The 21,967-nt window shown below is 44.4% G+C and overlaps 1 protein-coding gene across 1 annotated transcript in view; it reads left to right on the top strand.

Moving 5' to 3' along the window:
* sema6bb (sema domain, transmembrane domain (TM), and cytoplasmic domain, (semaphorin) 6Bb) overlaps nt 1–21,967 on the top strand; it is a 96,847-nt gene that overhangs the window by 25,552 nt on the left and 49,328 nt on the right. Inside the window, 4 exon segments of the mRNA XM_019896724.1 lie at nt 3,148–3,275; nt 5,519–5,633; nt 12,500–12,560; nt 12,671–12,733. Of these exon segments, the coding sequence (XP_019752283.1) occupies nt 3,167–3,275; nt 5,519–5,633; nt 12,500–12,560; nt 12,671–12,733 (348 nt within the window). The 5' untranslated portion in view covers nt 3,148–3,166.

The raw sequence follows: 21,967 nt of genomic DNA, 5'->3' as shown, positions 1-21,967 counted from the left end.
CCCAACCCTAGCCCCAACCCGAACCCTAACTCCTCACCCAATTCCTTACCCTAACCCCTCACCCCCAACCCTAACCCTAATCTCCACCCTACCCTCTAACCCCAACCCTAACCCCCAATCCTAACCCCAACCCTAACCCCTCACTCCCAACCCTAACCGCCCAACCCTAACCCCAAGCCGAACCCCCAACCCTAACCCTTAACTCCTAACCCCCAACCTCGAGCACCAACCCTAACTACCAACCCTAACCCCAACCCAAACCCCATTCCTCACCCTAACCCCCAACCATAACCCCGACTGCTAAACCCCAACCCCAACAAAAACGTATGGCTGTTGCAAAATTACGATTTTTTTTTTTCCCCATTTCGGATGACTTTATTTTTTTTCTAATTTGATGATGTTAGTCTTTTAGAACAAATTTTTTCTTCCCGCTTGTAAGATTGGGATTATTTTTGTGAACAGACTTTTATTTCATCATGATTTTCCTTACTTTAATGTGGAGATAAAACAAGCAAGAGACAAACAAGACAGGAAAGTACATATTCATTTTCAGTGTGTCGAAATAAATGACAAAATATAAATAATGTGCAGTTGCTATAGTAACTTGAAGTAATTGTCTGAGTACTCCAGTAACTATATCCCGCCGCATCGCTTTCAGCAGACGTTCATTTGAACGACCTTGCGTTGAAGTACCCGCTGACTGTTTTTTTGCTCAATTTTGCGGATGTTGTCATTGTTTTGTTCCGCTTCGATTAGTTACATCGCCAAATTGGATTAGAGTTAATTCGCTTAGACGCAGCAATGTAATGCGCACCATTTAGGCTCCGCTAAAACGAACGTGAACGAGCGACAGATGTGGGGAGGCTTTTTGCGAAACCGCGAGCAAAAGCCGAACACGGCTGGCGGGCGCTTCCGATGCCATGTGTTTGCAATCTGCTGGCAAAAGTAAACGCAAAAAAAAAAAAATAAAAATAAAAATAAAAAAATCGACTTGTGTACTGAAGTAAAAAAAGTATAGACTGACAAAAATTGAAAAAATTATTTCTAACCCCAAAATAGAAAAGTTTATACTATATTAAAAAAAAATCATCAAGTGATAAAATAAATTATAAAATTCTTATGACTTTAAAATGAAGATGACTATTTTTGTCAGATTTATTTTTTACATACTTCATCATATTTATTCTTGTGACATTCCTATACTTGAAATTTTAGGATTTCATTCTTGTTAAAAAAAAAAAAAAAAACGGTGAGCATTATTTGACTTCATTCTTGTAAATCCATGCATAGCTCTAATGTATTACTGACCCCGTTATAATTGTACGTTTCTATTTTTTTTCCTCCCTTTTCTGAAAGAAATCAGATTTTGTTCTGGCTTTTTTTTTGCGGTATCGTGATATCGGTTCAGAAAATGGATGGCCGGATGATTCCGACTTCATTCTTGTAAATGTATCCACCTGAAATAAAGCCATCTGCAAATTCAGTCCAGAAAGCAAGCATTTGTTGTTTGCTCCTTCCCACTGCTAATGTTTACTTTTGCCTTATGTCATCCGGCGAGCAATCTGCGGCCGCAGTCCAACGTTTTTTTTGTTTTGTTTTTCTCCCCACCAAACGTGAATTTCGTCAATGGTGCGTGGCGAGAAAGGCAAGCGCCATTGTTTTAAAATGTTGAAAGCCTCATTTACATGGTGACTCATAGCGGCGCTCATTGGAACAAGATGTTGCTTTGGATTGTTTTTTTGGAAATGATGTTTGTGAAATTTCCAGAGAAGAGCGGCTATTAGCGTAACGTGCAAACATACGACTACACGGAAAGCGAGGATTATAAATGAGGCAATCATACACGCTGGATTCCAGCGCTTTGCACGCAGCGGCCGGGCGAAGCGCCTTTTTGGAGGTTTGCGGCTGAAGTAATAAACATTCCGTTGATGTGGATCTTACCGCCTGGTGGTCGGGGGGAAAAAAAAAAAAAGAAATTTATGTCTGGTGACTGAGGCAAAAGTTGTGGCTTGCTTGTAGTCAACTCTTGGACTCTTTCATATCCTGTACAATATCCCGAGGCTTAATATGTATTACGGGGTTCCCTCACTTTACCGCTGTTCATAGAAGAGATTTTTCTTTTTTTTTTTTTTTTGATGAGTCAGAGAAGGTCCCCAATAAGCTCCTTCCCACAGAGCAAATACAATATATGCCTGTGAGATGTGTTGTATGTTGTTTTGTATGCATTGCTGCCCCGTGGGTGAAAGTGGCAGTTGTTTGAGGCTTTACGATTTCAGTAACATCGATACGATACTAATTTCTGTTCACGCATCGATGACATCGAAGCCTTTCGTTTAGACATAATTCCAGATTATGGGGAAGCTTTCATTCCCTTCTGTTTTATTTGTCAGTACGGTGGACGTCAACTGGCTGATGTTTCAGTTGTGAGCAACAAATGAAGGTACAAGCGCAAAATGGAGAAGCACACGACGTGAGCCGTTTGGCACAACACTCCAAAAAAAAAAAAGTCTTCAAACTGTTTATTGCCACTCGCAGTGAAAGTTGACTGTAGAATTAAACAGAAAGCAAAAAGTAGTTGGTGTTGTCCATTTAGCAAAATGCTAACACACAAAGCAAATCGCCATAGGGACGCTTACGAAGCTAGCATCAATGCTGCCTTGCCTCACACCCTTCAAGCGGCGGATATTTGAACACAAAGCTTGCAGCAACACACGTAGACAGACAGTAGAGCAGTACTCACAGACATATATTCTTCATCCCAAACGACCAATATCGCTGCATCTTACTGACTGTCTTCTTTTCTATATGTATGCTCCACCCTTGGTAGCAGCACAATAACGATGCATTCTCTCTGTTTGCTGTTTACTGTATGTTCTTGTTTTCATCACTTAAATTACTGTCCAGTGCTATTTTTTCTCAAAAACACTTTTTGTTGGTGGGATTGGAAGGACAGGAAAACAAATTCACTCGAAACCGCCAGCGTGTTGCCCGTAAGGATGAAGTGTGAACGAAATACGTCGCATTTGACCAAATCCTCCGTCTTGATCGAGTTCATGTTTGTGTGGTTGGCGCTTCGCATTCTTCCGCTTCATTTGGCAAACACTCATTCCTCCCTCTCTCTCTCTCTTATTTCTCTTTTGTGCACAGGCTCTGCAATACTGTTGCCATGGCGACAACGGCCCCTCCCTCTCTCCTCCTGCTCTGCTGGCTGCTCCGAACAGCCTGCTCCTCGTTCCCCGAGGAACCGGGCCCTTTAAACTTCATCCCCACTGAAGGTATGGACGTTCTCCCACTATTTCCCCTACAGCACTGGCAAAAGTATTCACAGTGTGTACTTGTGGAGAAGTGGAGGAAAAAAAAAAAAAAAAGAAAACCTCACAAGTTGTGTTACTAAGTTGAGGTCCTGCCTTTGTGTTTTGTTCCACTGTTCCCTTCACCCCCTTCTCAAGATGTGTGAGTCGCTGCGGTCTCGGCCTCACGCGTAAGGTGTTGAAGTGGGGGTCAAGGTCATGCGGGTGGGGCAAGGGTCACTATGGCTGTGATTGCGGAGGCCAGACACGTTCTCACACAACGGGGGTTGCGAGTGTGGAGTGGGTGTGGAAAGGTGGCCGCTCGCATTTATGACTTTCCCCACACATGTCGTCGGTGTCCCTGGAGACGCGAGACCCACCCCTTTCGCACTCAGACTTGGAGTCTCCACGTCAGCTCAGCGGTCTCCACCGAGCACCAGACCTGGATCGATTGCGGTTCAATAGTATTGACTGATGGCTTCCCAGCCTACTTAATGTATCAAAAGCAAAGAGTCGGCCATAGAATCGGTCATGCCCTTAGTAGCGGTTGGACGAGTGCAGCCTTTCCCACACTTCAGCATCCTGGGGTGTGAATCAATGGCAAGTACCAGGGATGGAGCTATGTGGTGGCCAGTGGTGGCCACCGCCACCTTTGGCCCTTCTCTAGCTACCCCACATAGAAGAAGGTTTTAATGGACAGGACTCAGTGATGTGATGGATTGCTTTATTCGATCAGCTTCAGTTAAAAAAATAAAATAAAATAAAATAGGGTCTTCACCCTATTTTATTTTAGCTTATCAAGCTTATGCCATTTTTAAAATTAATTACTCGATTAATTTCTTTTCTTTTCTTTTTTACAAAACAAACATTTTAACAATGGACCCCTCTTTGAAGAGCAAAAAAAAAAAAAAAAAAATCTCGTTCCATGAAAACATTCCACCCAGTCAAGGAAACAAAAATGTTCTATAATTATGCATTTTCTTTCACACTTGGCTCATAATTTTGTCAGTACTTTAAGTTCAAACGTTCTTTTCAAAGGTAAAAATTGAACCACACGTTTTCAGATCATTGTTGTAATTATTCCGCAAATTTTCACCTCTTAACGGAGAGACATCTTTGCTTTATGTTCGTCCACGTCTTGTGTTTTTCAAGTCACCCTTTAGAATTACCGGATTTTAATGCTAATTTCATTAGCCCTTCAATGGCATTTGGCATAATGTATTAGCATTAAGCTAGCGGACTCAAGCAAAAGGTGTATGGCTTATTGGATCACAAATTACTCATAGGAATTTACTCGGTTTTGCACTTTGGCATCGCAGAGACTGAAATATGTCTACGTAAGCAAAAAAGAAGTCATTTGAAGGCAAGTATTATGTAGATTCATGCAAACACGATCAAAAGACATGAGAATGGAGACACACCACGCTATAGAATTGTGATTTCCCAAAATAGCTGCATGAGAGCAGTCACATGAAATTGTCGTTGCATTTTACACGGAACCCAGCCAAGGAGCGAGAACAATGAGCTCACGTGAATTAATTAGAATGAGATGACGTCAGCGCCAATGCCCGGTGTGACGCGACAATTGTTTTCATCACCACAGGGCAGGGAATAGGCGTGAGTCGTGATGTCAGGTATTCAACTCCGCATCATTACATTGCCCGGAAAAGTATGCTTCAACGGTAGACAGGAAGAAGACAATGACTGGCACCGCAGAATATGACAGATTCATGTGAATAAAAATAATTCGGATAGCAGATGAGCACTAAAGACTAAATATAGACCTGAAGAGGAAATCGGATGAAAGTGGCGCATAAAGAAGTAACGGCGCAACAGTTGAGGTCCCCTGTGGTCAGACGTCTGCGGGTACTTTGTTGTTTTGGTTGTGATATACGTGCTTAGAATGAACCCTGAATATGGAATATATTCTCTAAAGATATGAACCACAGGGACGCAGTTTGTGTATTTGCTGTTGATGAGCATCTGTAAAGATTTACGGTTTGATGGCGATCTAAAATTGGCGAGTGTTAGCTTTGGCGAAGATGCCGCGTTGGAGTGAGCGCCATCCAATCTGCCGGATCACATTACAAATGACTCCTGTGTGTCTGAAATTGGATATGGCTCAACATAAATTTTCCCAAAATGAATGTCGGATGTGTGTGTGTGTGTGTGTGTGTGTGTGTGTGTGTGTGTGTGTGTGTGTGTGTGTGTCTTCCCCCTCGTAATAGTGTCAAGACGCTATCCGGTGTTTCTGGGCCGTCCGCACCACACGTGGCAGAGACAAGAGCCTCTACATATCCAGAGGGTCATCCAAGTCAACCGAACGCTCTACATTGGAGCCAGGTACGATCCCCCCCACCCGGCAAGTAAAACCTCAAAACCCCATTTTGGGGGAAACAAGAAGAGACATTGAGAAGGGACCGCAGAATGGAGAACACTATTGGATGCGAAGTAGGCAACATTTAATGCATACATTTGGGATAACACAATTGGGTGGTTGGGGTGAAGCGGCAGTAAAACAGGCCAAATGTAGTGTTTAACTCATTGCAACTGTCTGAATGTTTTACCGCGCTCAAGAAACAGCCGAAAAGTGCGTAAGCGACTGTCTGAGGGGGATGAGAAGAAGGTGATGATGGCAGTCGCTGGTTTGGGCCACTCCAATCGCTGCTTGTATGGAAAGATTCAAACCAGTGGCGCATCGGCAGAGCACAAATGGTGATGGCGAAAACAAAATTGATGTCAATGCCATTAATCTGAGGAGCAGAAAATTTGTTGATTAGCCAGCACCCTCAATGATCACGTTCACTCACTTCCAAGGAATTTACGAGAGGCTACCTCATCTTTTCGAATGACACGTCACACATGCAAACCATTTTTGGTGCCCTCTTCCGTCAGTCACTCTGCCCCTGGTCGTAGTTTGTTTACTTGTGGTGACGTCACAGTGATGTCACGGTCTACAGATCAAACGCAAGACAGCCAATCGTGTCGTAAACGCCGAAGAAGAAAATGTCGAAAATTTATGACGGAACATAAAATCCCGACATGACATCACAGCCATTTGAAATCGTTTTTCTCTGAAGTCATCCCAACTCATAATGTCAAATGTCTGTTTGAAGAGAACTCTTGATTTGTGACTCGTGCGAGACAACAGCTCCGCGGCTCCGTTTGGTTCGTCGCTCTGCTGACTTTGCTGATCCCCGGACAGACGAAAAAAAACAGCCCGCTCGGCAGCATTCGGTTTTGACTCTTGAAACGCTTTCGTCGCTCCCTCGAGGCATTCGGCAGCCGACCCCAAACCCCGAAGATTTACGGCACACGTTTTCCAAATTCTAATTTAGCTCAAAAACGTGCTAAAAATCTATCAACGGCCATCCCCGCATGTGGTGCTGGTTATTGTCTGTCGTTGCAGTTCCCAATACGGAGAACCTCTCCGAGCCAGGAAATGACCCAATCGCTGGCCCCCAGCTGCTCCGACCTTACTACCGAGAAGCAACGTAGTAAATATATCAAACTTTGTAAACTCGTTCCAGCCATTCTGTCTGCACCGGGAGGATGTGTCTTCGCATGCGTGTACACGGCCCGCTCATCAAAAAAAGCACAGCTCCTGCGGTCGGCGGGTCATCGTTAAAAATATAGCCGACCCTAGAAAGTCGAAGGCTTCCAAACTTGAAAGTTGATCTAAATTGTTGTCGAAAATATGTCCCGAGTCGCCAAAATAGTAGCCGGAACTCCAAGTGACATCCAAACAAAATCAAGAAGCAGTCCCGCGTCTCTCGGTCCCCATGTTTTTCTTTTGGATGCTTTTTTGGCGCAAATACTCGTCGGTCAGAGTGAATTACTTTCAACACAACACTGCAGGAGAAGTGTCGAGAAATGGATTATAAAATGAATATATATAAAAATAGGACGGTATTGCAGGCACTTTTCGTACACCTTGAGGTTTGTGAATAGCGAGCTTTTACCGTTCCTCCAAATAATTTGCCGTATCATCCATTCGTCCTGAAGACCCTTTTACCCTCCCTTATAAAAGACGCCATTTTCCTGCTTAAATGGCACCGACAGGGAACGGGGAGTGACAAAGTTGCCCGGCGAATATTCTGCCTTTTTAGGGGCCGTCACAGAAGGATGGAGCACGGCGAAAACTTGGCATGCAGGTAAATCCCAGCTTTGAAAGGTGACGCTAAAGGGGCTTTTGGGCTTTAACAAGGACATCATTTATAAGCCGTGGAGGAACGGAATATGTGCTTAAAGCCGAAGGGTCTAGTTTGCGGTCCGGTTTTGATTTTTTTTTTTTTTTTTTACGATTCACAGTAGTTCCTTGTGAAACCTCTTTATGCACTCGCGTGACCGTTAACAATGCTAGGGTTGATTTGAGAAGTGACTCTGCGTCCGTATTTTTCTGAGAGACGTGAAATGGAACGAGATACCCGTGGAATAGAAATCACAAATTACAGAACCCCGTTTGCTGGTATGCTCACATTTGAAAGCGCAGTCGTAGCGGCATAGCACTCAGCCAGTATGCTAATGCGGCCTTACAGGTGCAGTGCCGTCACATGACTTCATTTTGCATTTACGGACTACTTTGTGTAACTTTTGCCTGAAATGGTTGGCTCACTAAATGGCACGAGTGTCATTGTCCAACTTCACAAGCTCCGTTTCTTTAGGGTTTTTTTTGGCAGTGTTGACACTTACGCTTCAGCTAGTTAGCATGTCTTGCTAACGGCTAACTCAGCGGCTAACACTGGTTTATTGTTATTGATCTCAGCAAAGCTGAATCACCGTTCGAGCAAACACATAATTTGTGATCCTTTATTACTGTTAACTCATAAATGGCGGCTGTAAAAAAAAAAAAAAAAGTTTTCATAAAAGCATGACCACATTTGAGATTGTACGGCCTCCTGCCTATTCATCTTTTATCACTTGTGATAATATCCAGCACAACATCACTCCCTCCGGTGCGATATTGCTGAAATGACCGGCGAGACAGTGGGATTCAATGTACAGAAACGTTCTTGAAATCGGAGCGGTTATCCGATATGGGATGTCTCAGCCAAGCGGATGCTCGTAAAAATGCTAACCGCCACAATGTTATTTGAGCACGGCAGAGCAGGGATTTATGCCGCCGAAAAGGAAGCCTATATAAGTTTTAATGTGGCCAGCAGTGTTTGCGGCTCCCTGACAGAAACAGATCCGCGTGTAAATGCGCAAGTCGGTGCGGCAAAGGGGTTTGACAGAGTTTCGAAATAACGACCTCGCGCGATGGCAGCTCCGACTGCAGCCGAGTGCGCACCTTGATAAGACGCCCCGCGCGCTCCTAAATCCTGTCACCATTAGCATAGCTGCCTCTCCGAGTGCAAGCGGCCGTAAATCCCTGGCCCCGAGCGCCTGCTGAGTGCACACACCTCTCCTGAGACGCTTGCCGTCTTCTCCAAATCAAAGTATTAAAGCCGGTTGGAGTCAGCAGCACTTCGCTGGTTTAAGCCCCCCCACGTCATTGCTGCCGAGTCACTTTTCAGTCTTCACTTAGTAGAGCCAAAGGGGTCGGCCACATGATCTTTTTTTGAGGGGGGGGGGGGCGCCGGAGGGTTGGGGGGATGGTGGTGCTTATTTTTCCATCCATCCATCCAACGTTTGAAACAAAAGAAACTGTTCGATACACTGATGCAACGAGCACTGCTGTACATAATGCAGTTACCCTTTATAAAACCTGTTTATTTCTTTCCATTCTCTTTTACTATGTCTTTGCATAATGCGGTGGCATTTTTCTTTATTACAAAAGTAAATAAAAATATTGTTCGGGTGGCGGGAACGGATGAGTGGCATTTCGGTGTGTTTTTCATTGTGCATCAAATTCAGTCACAAACTTTTCATCACGGCAGAAATGAAGCAGTCGGAGTTCCTTCCAGACAAATAACAAGTGACTTTTTCCTCAAGCGTTGCAGCGTGTGCGTTAATGTGTGTAAAGGAGCTGACTTGCAACATTCATCAGCCCACACACACACACACACACACACACACACACACACACACACACACACACACACACACACACACACACACACACACACGAGAGGTCAGCAGGAGCTGTGGGCAGGTCGAACGCCACACGGCAGACGGACAGACAGACAGGCAGGCAGACAGATGCACAATTCAGCGCAGTTCATATATATATATATATATTATCAAGGTCAAAACGTGGCAAATGGCTCGAATGCTGTTTTCAGCCTTTTCTTCTCTCGCCGTCGTCTGAATGTGCGCTGCGCCCGATGAAAAAGATGTTATGTCAGGTTAGCTGTGTGCTTCAATTTCCATTTTGATTCGCAAGTTGTTTCAGAAATGGACACAGTGGAAATTCAGACACGGTTAACATTTAACAATTAGCCGGTCGCTAACATTTTAGGGACTGGCTAATTAATTGACTTTTCCGTTCCTCGAATTCTTCAATCAGCCTTTTTTGTTTGGCTGGATTACTCAAAGGCAGCATGACTAAACGTTTTGTACGTCGCTGTGAGAAAATGTCAAATGACAAAGCTCGGTTGAGGCGGAAAGTGATAACATGTTGGAAAGCTGTCATTAGCTAGCGGGCTAGCCATTATGTTGTACTTCAAAGACCAGCACACTCAGCATTTTTTTTTTTTTTTTTTTACAGACTGCCTTCCGCAAACCTAGCGATGATGTTTCCTAATCTGTTCACTTCGAAATTTATACTCCACCATCCGCTTGACGTTACGCACAACAGTCAACAGTTTTACGATTGTGATCAGGAGGCGCCTCTTTATCAGTTTGTGTGTGACAAGAGCTGCCGTAGTTACTCAGAGGACCTTATGCTGCAAACCGCAACGTTTTTCGTGTTTGAATAAAACTAAAAAAGACGACTTTTGGTTTCTCGATTTATTACTTTAATTTGACCACAGTTAATTCTCAATTCTTAAAACCTCACGGGTGTTCAATTGCGGTCCTGTTGAACAGGGATTGGAAAATAGTCCACAAACTCTGCCAGTTAACTTTCCTAAAGGTCCTTCAAAATATATTCGTGCAACATGATGCCAGTTTGGCTCGGAGAGAGACGGCAACGTTCCAAGGGGGGAGAAGAAGAGTAGGTAACCATGTTGGCTGAAGAGCTCTTGACCCCTCGAGCCCGTGGTATTTGGAAAGCCAGAAGGTCAAAGTTCATCCGCCGCGAACGAATGAAAATGGATGTCTCTCTTGGGTAAAAGAAGTGCCGGGGTATTTGTGGAAATAATAGCTCGGGCACGTGCAAATCCGACTCCACGCGCTCACATTTATGCTCAAGACCAAAGGCGGCAAAACGGCACGAGACAGATTTGTAGGTTTTAAGAACTCGCGCTGTTTAGGTTGAGGCGCCTATGCGCAGAGTTATGAGCCATCCAAGGCTATGCGCACCTCCTGAAACATAAATAGCAATAAAACCACGACACATTTCACACATCCTCAATCTTAACTTTGTACCACATGCGGGGCCACGCGGCCTTTGCATCATTCAAACTGGCTGGCGTCGTCGAAAGAAGACGACCGCGCTGCGAGCTCGCATTAATCATTTTCTCTTCTCTCTGAACTCTCGGAATCTCGTTTCAACACTTCTCGTTACCAGACACTTTGATTGCAAGGTTGCGTCGCCAGGTACTATTTTTTTTTTTAAGTAGTAGATGATACAAATAGTTCAGCAGTGCTAGCAACACAGTTATGTGACGCCGCAAGAGGCGAAGAATGTGCTCCTGTATTGCTTTTTCAAGGTGAGCCCCGCTGAGAAAGAAAGGCTGACTGTCGGCAATGATTGAAATTCATTTTCAAAGTGGACTTCAGAAAAACAAGACATTGTGAAGATAAGTTGCACAAATCACTGGGCCTTGGTTCAACCCCGTAACGGATTTATTCACCACTTCTGCAGTGGCAAGAACGATGTGTAGCAGCTAGCTAGCTCTGATCATACCAACATTGCTAGCTAAAGAGGATGGAGTTTGTCTGGAAATAATAAACACCTCTGGTGTGTGTCGTGTTTTTCATTTCGTGTTATTACTCTTACTGTCGTGACGAGATGAATTATTTGTTGTAATGGAAGATGAACTGCTGAACTGTTTTGGTCAGATGTCACTGTGACTGCAGGTTTCCCAGAGTTAGCCGCCACTCAGCATTCAGAACAACCACAATTTTAGATTGTATGTCATTTTTTTTTTGCCCCCCAGTGAAGTTCAAAGACGCGCCATCATTTGTGACATGCAGTTATCGGCACCCCGAAAATACTCTCTTTTGGTTAGAGACGTTAGAGTGCCTCATCGTCTTCCATGAGCGCACGCACGGCAGAGAGACTAGATGGAAAAGCAGTGTAACCCATTTTTTTAGAAGGCCAGACGTGACAGACGGCATGTGACTGGCTTCATGCTGGCGTGATGATTTTAGAGCGCCTCGTTGCTCGCCATGAGTGCATGCACATCACAGAGACAAAGTAGAAAAGCATTTTTTTTTTTTTTTTTTTTTTTATCGGTTGTGACTGACTTCACTCTGGCGTGGCAGCTTTCGTGCGCCTCATCCTTGCGACGTGCATGTATTTGAGCCACAGGAGGCGTGAAATCTTCGCAGCTCCAGCATATAGTTTTGTGTCGACATGCGAGAGATGCAAGAAGAAGTAACAGCCATAGTAGTGTTTGATTGACAGTTGATATTGGAGGTTTCTATGCATTTAGCATGTTCTCCGATGAGTGATGTGTGATAATTTTAGGATTGTAGTTTGTGCTGTACATTATTTACAATTTAAACTATTCAAATAGGCAGTTTTAGGAGGGTTCAATTGTTTTTGAATTTTATTTTAGATTTATTTGTGCGCCAGGGCTTCAACCCTGCCCCCTTACAATAGTGGGGGCTTATTGTATTTGGACAACTGGGAAAGCTGTTTCCAATCATCGTGTTCAAATGTTTCTGATGTGCACGCGTGCATGACTTACCCCCCCGGGTTGAAATTTATGTTGGAGTCCAAGCACAGATATTCACTTGAATTTATTCTGGAAATGTTGACAGGAATAAGCTGCTTGGACATCATCCAAAACAAAAAAAGAAATGAGAAGTTAGAAAAAAAAATTGTTTAGCCGTCCCACGCCGTCCCAAGCCAGCAATAAAATGCGAGTTGTATTCTGCTCATCGCCGCCTTATCGTTGATTTTGTTGTTGGCCGACTGCCACGCCGCTTTTCCGCAGGGATGACCTTTTCCGCGTGGAGCTGGACATCGCCGCCGCAGATGAGATGTTCTACAGCAAGGTGAGCGCCTCCCGACCACGGCGTGCCGCCCCGCGCCTCCCAGGAATTTTAACGACCTCACGAGACGTTGTGGACACGCCGAAACGTTTTGACCTTTTTTGTGCTTCCAGAAAAGAACATGGGAGTCCAACAAGAACGACATCAGGATCTGCAGGATGAAGGGCAAGCATGAGGTGAGACGTTTTTGGTTTCTCAGATGAGTTAATAATTGTCGAGAGGGCTTGAGATGGGCCCGTCGGGCATGAATGTTCCATTAATGTTGGGCTTTAAAAAATATATATATATATATTAGAGCGGGACTTTTTCCTGGGTGGAATGATTGTGCAACATCTACATGTGCATCTTATTAAATGGGAATGTTGATAAAAAGTTTTTTTTTTTTTTTTTTTTTTTTTTGGTGGCTCCGTTCAAAATGTTATCAGGTCCTTGTCCAAATATGATCAGTTTCATCTTTTGTCACAAATCGATACTATTGTTCTGTCTCTCTGTTGTTTATTTATTTTTTTTTTATTTTTAAATAGCTTGAGAACAAATCTATGAACTCTCTCGGGCACTTGAACTACATTTTTGTTGCCTCAAGATTGAAAGTCTGGATATTATTTTTATTTTTTTCTTTTAAATGGGAACGAATGTAATCGTGGGAAATGAAAGTCGACGCAACTTCCCTTCATGGCAGACGTCCAAGAGAGTTCATCGATTTGTTCTCATTTGGGAATTGGTCAATAATGCGTGAAACGAACAGACAAAAAGTGTCACTTTATGCAAAAATGTTGACTTTTGGACACACGGGGTTTCCACCTTACAGCCACTTCACTATTCTACGTCTACGGTTCTAGAATGTCTTTGAACGTGACGAAGCCTTCTCCCATTCAGAATCATGAGTGACTATTCCAAAGCTCTAAGAAGAGAAAAAAAAAAATCACTTATGGATCATAAAACGTTTGGCCGTGATATTTGATTAAAATACGATGGAGAGCAAAGAGCAAATCCGACATTGAATCAAAGAAACGTATGACTTGACAAAGCAGCGGCGCGCAGTCTGCCGCTGACCCCCAAAACACCTTTAATTGAAGGATGTATTGATTTGAGAGTTTGGTTTGGCTCCATCTTTCTCTTCGCGGGAGCATGTTTTCGCAGACTTTCGGCACTCCCCGAGCAACGGCAAAAAGTCACGTTGGGGGAAAACAGCCCAGTTACTTCATTTGATGCTGAGCTATTGATGAAAGATAGCGTGTTCGGAAAATATGCCGTATCGTGAGAGCTTGCAACTTCCTCTCCTGACGTTCCAAGTTGTCAAAACGCGCGCAGTGTTCCGAGTCATTTCTTCCCAACATTTTATTCTCTTCCTTTCAGAGCGTTTCTATTGACCACTTGAAAGGATTTTGTCCAAACACGTTTTAGCCTCCGCGTGTTGCCATGTCAACCTCATCCGCAGGTCCTTTAGAATCAGTACGCAGGCCGACATAACTTCGACTTAATCAGAAGACTGTTTCTTGAACCGGTGGAGTTATCACATTTCTCAGTATTTTTCCGTTCTCTGACCGGTTGGGAGAAGCAAAACTTGGTCTGCGCTTCCTTCAGGCAAACAACACGCTCGAGCAACACCTGAATGCACCAAACAAAAAAATAGCAAGAAGAGTCTGCTCCGCGAGAGTGAAATGAAAAGACCTTCAGTCAAACGCGTCTGTTCGTGATCACACGAATTCAGCAAATACACAATTTGTGAAGAAACAGCCGGTCGTTGGGTTTTTATCCATCCGATTGTCCTCATCGGGCTCGCAAAGGGCAATTTGGAGTCTTCAACGAACCTCACATGGAGCCACCTCGTCCAGACTGCTGGCTGTTAATTGCTCTCACGGGCCCCCTAGTGGTCACGGGGCCCCTAAGCAGGTGTTGCATCCGCTTATGCCTTGGGCCGACTCTAATGAGGCAGACGTGCTAACAGTTAGTCGGCCACCGTGCTGCCCTGCCCTGTTTATTCTTTTCTCTGAAAAATCGGAGAGCTTTCCGTTTGAAAGGAGCGGGGAAGAGAGTGACATTTCACTTTTATAGTCAATTATTGTGTGTGCGTGCGTGCGCGTGTCCGCGCCCGTGTGCTGGCCATCCCTGAAAGGCTGACTCAGTAATGAAAGGTCTCCTGGCCTCTTAATGACGGGGCCGCCGGCTGTGCCGTGAGTCACGCGTTGGGAGCACAGATAAGAACCTGGCCACTTCGCTTCCATCCACTCATGAATGAAGCGGCGAGTGGGCTCGCGCGGCGGGAATCTCGTTGGAACCAAGATGCGCTAATCAATACAGGGAAATAAAAAAAAAAAAAAACATAAAAATCAACAGAGGAACGGACGCTTGAAACTCGAAAAAATGTGTACGTTGCCAAGGTATCACTGGAGAACACAACTCCAAAAGAATCCATTACATTTTGGTGAGGATTTGGATCTGGGTCTGACTGTTTTTTTTTGGGGGGGCGGGGGCGATGCATGTAAAGAAAAGAGCACTGTAGCTACTGTGAAACATGAAGGAGGCTCTGTCGCTTTTTAGTTGCACCTGGCACTGGATGCGTTGAATCCGTACAGGGTACGGTTTGGATTCTGGAGCAAAATGTGCTGTCCGCAAAGGAATTGAAAAAAAAAAAAGTTTTTTTATTAATTAATAAATCAATCAATCAATGAATACGCTTGGGCGACCCAGTGGTTCAGTGGTTAGCGCGTCGGCCTCACAGTGCAGAGATCGTGGGTTCGGTTACGGCTGCGTAGTTTGCATGTTCTTCCCCGTGCCTGCGTGGGTTTTCTCCAGGTACGCCGGTTTCCTCGCACATTCCAAAAAAACATGCGTGGCAGGTTCATGGAACACTCGAAATTGTCCCGAGGTATGAGTGTGAGCGCGGATGGTTGTTCGTCTGTGTGTGCCCTGCGATTGGCCGGCAACCAGTTCAGGGTGTCCCCCCCCCGCCTACTGCCCGAAGACGGCTGGGATAGGCTCCAGCACCCCCCGCGAGCCTAGTGAGGATAAAGCGGATCAGAAAATGGATGGATGGCTATATATGCGCTTGTGAGTAATGCTCTGCTCGTATGCGTTGCCGCGCTGTTTGTGTTCAAGTGGTACTCGTGTCAAGGTTTATAATTACCGTAACTTCCATGCTAATTTTCGTTTGCGCGGCGATAGCATAAAGCTAGTGGACTTTGCCTCTCCACGCGCTCTCTTGCTGATGTCCTGCCAACCTCGACTTGACGTTGCCTTTTTGGGGAGGTGGTGGGGGGCGTCTGGCTAGTGATGCTTGAGTAGCTACAGCAGCACTTTCCTCTCTTAGGTATTCCTTCATCCTTTGCGCCCCCTGACATTTTTTCATATTGTGATAGGAGGGTGGTGATCTTGTAAAAATGCTAATTTGCATCTAAAGCGAGATCCTGAAAAAAAAAGGAAGCAGAGTCACAATAGCAGAGGAAGCACAATGCACTTCCGTCGCTCACTTTTAATTGGATTAATCTCACATGAGATTGGGCCTGTTAGATCACAATCAAGTTTTTACATTTTTATTTTTTATTTTAATGAGTGACTACACACGCACTGTTGAAGGTGTAGGTGGGATCAACAAGTTTTGCATATACACCGTCATACATATTCATGACACTTGAGTTTTTTTTTTTTTTTTTTTAAACTGTTGTCTTTGTTTGGCAACCCAACACATACATTAACGAGGCGCGCAATTAAGCAGAAAAATCTCAAGCGCCTCCACAACAACACCGAAGAGTCTCCGCCACTTCAACCTCCTGCAAATGTTGGGGGGGCGTCTATGTGAGCGTGTGTCAGATGTGATACATTCACCACCTTATAATTGGTTTTGTAATTAAATGTTTCCGTCTGGCTGCTCACAAAGGACACAGAATTCTCCCTAATTAGGCAGAAAATTTTCACGTCCTGGTTCTTGACGCATTTTACCTTTCCCCCCCCCCCTCTTCGTGTTGTCCGGACGATTGTTGACGACGTTTCATTTGCATATTCCCGTCATGGTTGCCTTTGTCCTTGGCTTGTCACCATCTTTCTCTCTCTCTTCTCTTTTTTTTTTTAAGTCTCTCCTGCCCTTTTTATTGTATTGTCCTGCCACACTTTCCACTCCCCTTAACTCCTCATATTGAAAAGGATGAAGGAGGAGGAGGAGGAGGAAGGTGGCTGCGTGCCAGCACGTCATCACGAGTCACATGATGATGCCAACAGGCCATTTCACATGGAGAAGTGGGCGGGCAAACATGATGGTGGGAGTTTGTTCAGTATGGCGTTGATTGAGCTCTCCATGGGGCTCTGGGTTTTGCGGGGGAGGAGGTGTGTGTGTGGGGGGGGGGGTCAGGGGCTTTGGAAAGATGAGGCACGTAATATATGGTTTCGGGTTTCACAGCTCTTTAAGTACTCGTGGAAATCACAGCTGAAGTCGCTTCTACTCAGCTCACGTATACTAAAAATGTTGGTCATGCCCTCACATGTGGGCAAGGAGAGCCACAGTGGCCGATGCAATAACAGCAAAACACAAGAGTACAAAATGAGAACACTTGCAAGGATCTGCTGTAGGCCACCACTCACATCCAGACATTCACATTGTCCAGCTCATGATGTCACTCACCAGGTCAGGCCCCTCATTGCTTTTCAAACTTTTAATCTAATATTGTTTGTCAGATTAGTATTATGTGATATTAATATTCTATTATTTGTGTGTTTTTATATAATATGTTATATTTGTACAATACAGTGCTAATTTCCGTGCCGGTTTTCGGTATGTGCCACATGTGGAGCCTCACAGCTGTTCCCAAAAGAATGGCACGTGAATTGGTTTTCATCGTGAAATGGAAACTGTTGGCACATATATGGGGAAAACATCTGTATTTTTATTGCCCTACCTTTTAACAAACGTGACGTAAACCGTTTTTAACACAGCGATGCGACTTTCAAACAAGCGGCTCATCATTTGTGAATAAATGCGGAAATAATCTAAAGCGATCACTCTGTTATTATCGTGTTGAACGTCCCTCGCCATGAATCCTAAACAAGTCAGCTCGATGGAGACTCGAAATTGCTCATAGGTTGTGAATGTGAGTGGGAGTCAATTAATTTGCAGTTTTTATGGTCGCTCAGGTGCGCTTTTTGGCAGTCGCTGTAGCTCCAACGATTGTCCAGCCGTACAATCTCCTCCAAAGCGCACAAGTGCAACATAAGGACGTAAAGGTAGGCAGGTTTTCCCTGACTCTGCAAACGTAGTCCAGATGGTGACTAAACGCTCGGCATGTGCGGGGGCCTTCTGTTCTTCACGCGAGGTTAGCGAAAGCGAATTTCGGAGCCGCGACTCATTTGTGCTTTCACGATGTCAATTTGCCACCTCGTTCTCGGCAGGCTGTCAAAAAGGGGTGACACGGGTCAAGTGTGTCTGCACTTTGTCTGCAGGTTTTTCCCACCTGGGAGTCATCGGACGCCCGCCATGTGCAGTTGCGAAGCTGAGTGGCGTGCTATTTTTTCTGACTAGCCGCCTCCCCGCTGGTGTTTGATGTTTGTTTGTGGCCCTTGGTGTGTTCAGTCACAATTACCATCAAGCAGAGAGGAAGGCTCGCGAGCCGGAGGGATGCGGATTAGTTTTAACCGTGGAGGCGACGGGTGTGTATGGGAGGGGGTGCGGGGAGGGGGGTTAAAAAGCGCGACACTCGGAGCATTGCGCGCTGCGGCGCTGCTAATTTGGTGCTGCTGTTAATTAATCCCCTGCCCACATGCTCACTAACATACACACCCTTTCATCCTGTCACGGAGCATCACTCGCTCCAAATGGTGCACCAGGGACTCTTTTTCTGGGAAGCGACACAAGAGCTTTTGTTCACCGGTTTAGGAGTGGGCTCGGCGAACCTTGGAGATCTCAACGTGTAGGAAGAGGTGTACTCACAGTCTCCACTTGAGAAGAAGTGTCGATACTTCTAAAATAAATAAATAAATAAAATTCCAGCCCTTAAAAAAAACCAGCGCCTTTTTTTGTTATGTTTTCCAAAAAAATACAAGTATCGCAGTATTGTATAATAACATGTTCAAACTTTAAAATGAATTTTTAAAAGTCAAACACATACAACAACCAACTAGGTACAGAAACAAAAAACTTCTCTGCACGTCAAAAGTTTCCCTCTTGATTAAATTAAGAACACGCCACATTTTGTTAAGAGCTAGCTAGCTTTGACTCGACTTCTATGCTATTGAAACGTCTTCCTCTAGCTTAGCTAACATTGCGAACAAACAAAATGCTAAATAAGCTAACGATAGCACATGACGAAATACACCTTGAACGTGTTTTTTTTTTTTTTTCAGATGACGCCGAGTATTTTTGAACGCAACAAGAAAGTAGAAATATGTTTTCAATTGTCACGAGTAAAAATAAAAAGTCGCCAGAAAAACAAATAGTACAGCTAGCTGCTAAATCTGCTGGAAGCACAGGAGCAAATTAAGGATTTGTACTTGAAAATAAGATACCTTCTTGGTGCAATTCAAATGAGCTTTGTGGAAATGTGTGTTGTTGTGTGTGTGTGTGTGTGTGTGTGTGTGTGTGTGTGTGTGTGTGTGTGTGTGTGTGTGTGTGTGTGTGAGAGAATCAATGGCTACTCTTGACTGCTCTCTTCTCCCTCGTCGCTAACATCAGGGAGGCAGCCAGCTATGTAATGGAAACTTTGGAGATTTAGAGGAGCCACCGCGCCAAAGACGAGCCCCTGATGCGCCGCTGCCTTCTATAGCTATCGTACCCACGTTAACGTAGCAGGTCATGGCGAGCTATAACTAATATTTTACGAGCCGATGAATCAGGCCGAGGCTGGGGAAGTGCTTTACGACGGTACCGCTGTGTTTTGTTTTGTGATTCCGACGAGGAATGTTGATTGTCGCCAAAGGTAAAACATGGCTTTGGTTGACATGAAGTCAAATGAAAAGTTTGTTTGTTGTTTTCGGTCCCAACAAAAGATGGAAAACAGATGCAAAAGTTGGGGTTTCCTCGCGATTATGAATTATTCGTGGTGGGAAGTAACAAAGTACATCATAGTTTGTTACCGTACTCAAGTAGATTTCTTTCGGTATTTCTGCTTCGTTGAGGATTTACTTCTCTTACATTTGAAATGGAGTCGAATCTGTTTTTTCCCCATAATTAACTGTACTTTGACTTAAGTAAAGTACTTTTGCCACCTCTGTTTGCGACTGATGCTGTGCCTGTCTTTTGGAGCATTTAATAGGATTTTCATAGCAAACGAAACGCTCTACGATTAGCATAATTGAGATTTTAATCTTTTTAATTGTGATTAATTAATGACAGGAATTTTTTTTTAAAAATCTGCGTGAAATAACACATTAAGTCACATGTTTCTGTTTCTGCACTCCGAGCGACTCGGAACCTTTCTGTTTCTAAAATGACTCAGTGGAAGCGTGAAGAGCTTGTTTGTGTGGAAATTGCGCAACACGTACACAAGACTCATGAATACCAAATCAAAATCAAGATGAGTCGTTTGTTGACACTTTCGCCAGAGTATAAAATTGGCTCACGTTCAATACCACCTGGTATTACCTGATATTAGCAATATTGATCCGATACCGATACAACCTTCCTTTTTGACTTCAGCCGAGTGGTGCTTTCCAGGCCTTTGCTGCAGCCCCTGTTGGTTCTTGTTTGTTTCCGGGGGTTTCTCCTTTGCGTCTCCGCTTCGGAAGTTGAAATGCATGCTTCTATTTGGGTTCAGGTCCGGTGATTGACCATCCATGTTTTCTCTCATCTCTCACCCATTCTTATATTCATCTTTCCATCTGAAACCAAAATATTTTCTGTACAAACACACACACACACACAAAAAAAAAACAAAGGAATTGACCTTGTTGTTCCAATACTTTTAGAGGGGACACAAAGTGTCACAAACAAATGGAAAAAAAAAAACCCTGAAATGGAACATGCTGTTTTGTTGTGGCTAATTCAAATGTGTTAGTCAGTGTTGTTAGCATAGCTTGTTAATTGGTGGCAAATAACAAGCTCTCGTGTCCAATGGTTGTACATTTCGCATTCATGACGCATGACAACCGCAAACTATTCGCAAACAAGTACCACGTTCCATGATAGAAATGTTTCTAGCATGAGAAATCCGATCTGGAAAGTATTTGAAGCCGGCAGAGGAATAGCAATTCATGACGCATGACAACCGCAAACTATTCGCAAAAACAAGTACCATATTCCATGATAGAAATGTTTCTAGCATGAGAAATCTGATCTGGAAAGTATTTTGAAGCCGGCAGAGGAATAGCATTAGCCTCTAGCATTGTTGCGCTCAGCTCAGCAGTTGGAAACCTCCGATGACCACACCGAGTTTCAAAATGGGCGGCGCTTGCCGTCTGGACTTTCAAATTTGATCGCTGCCGTAAATCTCAGTAATCAGTCTCGTATCCCTTTAATTATTCACGTATTTACAGCGTAGCAGAGCACCTCGACGTGATTTCGCGTCAGATTTCATCTTCGAGTTTACGTGGGCTTTCATACCCGTACTCCATCAGGACTGTTGGGAACATCCCTAGCGGTAAATAAAAAGCATGACATATTCATCCCCGGCCATATTTATGCTGGCCCGCCGCCTGCTTCATCTGAGCAGGAGATGAATTTTTCAGAGGCCCTGCAGCTCTTGCCAGTGTCCGTTAGATGAGCGGGAGGACGCGGGGAGGAGGAGAAGCAGGAGGAGGAGGGGCTGCAGTTTTTTTTTTTTTTTCGCAAAGGCTTGCCAACGCAGCACAGGTGGCGTTTTGTCTGGACGCCTTCCCAGGAAAGGGAGGCAAGGAGCAGAGAGCGCCGTCGGAGGGGAGAAGGAGGCATAAGGACATTAAACATTTGGATCTATACACAATTTTATCATTCGCTCGTTCGCGGCTTGATCATCTGCTGCGTGTGTGTGTTTGCGTGTGCGCGTTGGTGTGTGTGTGTTCAGAAAGCGCGCTAAAAGCCTAATCCCGCTGACTTCATTTCTCTTTGAATAAAGCTCACGCCATCGAGTGCCAAATTGCTTCCTGGAATAGATGAATGCTCGTTAATGAAACGAATTCATCCAGCAGCAGATGAATTTTGCCAATCTTCATAAAGAGAAAATGGAAATCAAAAGCCAGTTGTTAGAGTTCGACAATGGACCCCCATCCCTTGTTTTCATCCCAGACGAATCATTTTCTCCAATACGGACCGCTGAAAAAAACCCCGCTTGTGTTGATTTCGGAACATGTTCTTGATGCTAAAGGCGAAAAGGTCCATGTACGAGAGCACATTTTATCCTCAGGAGGACGGCAACTGAAGCACATCTTTGAGGGAGCTCCGACAGGTTGTTCAGTTTGGATTCGAGGATTACACTTTTGATCAAATCGGGAGAAAGTGAATGTAACATGCA

Source organism: Hippocampus comes, unplaced genomic scaffold, assembly GCF_001891065.2.
Source record: "Hippocampus comes isolate QL1 unplaced genomic scaffold, H_comes_QL1_v1.1 scaffold22, whole genome shotgun sequence".
NCBI classification, from domain to species: Eukaryota; Metazoa; Chordata; class Actinopteri; order Syngnathiformes; family Syngnathidae; genus Hippocampus; species Hippocampus comes.
This window is presented reverse-complemented; position numbering and strand designations above follow the sequence as displayed.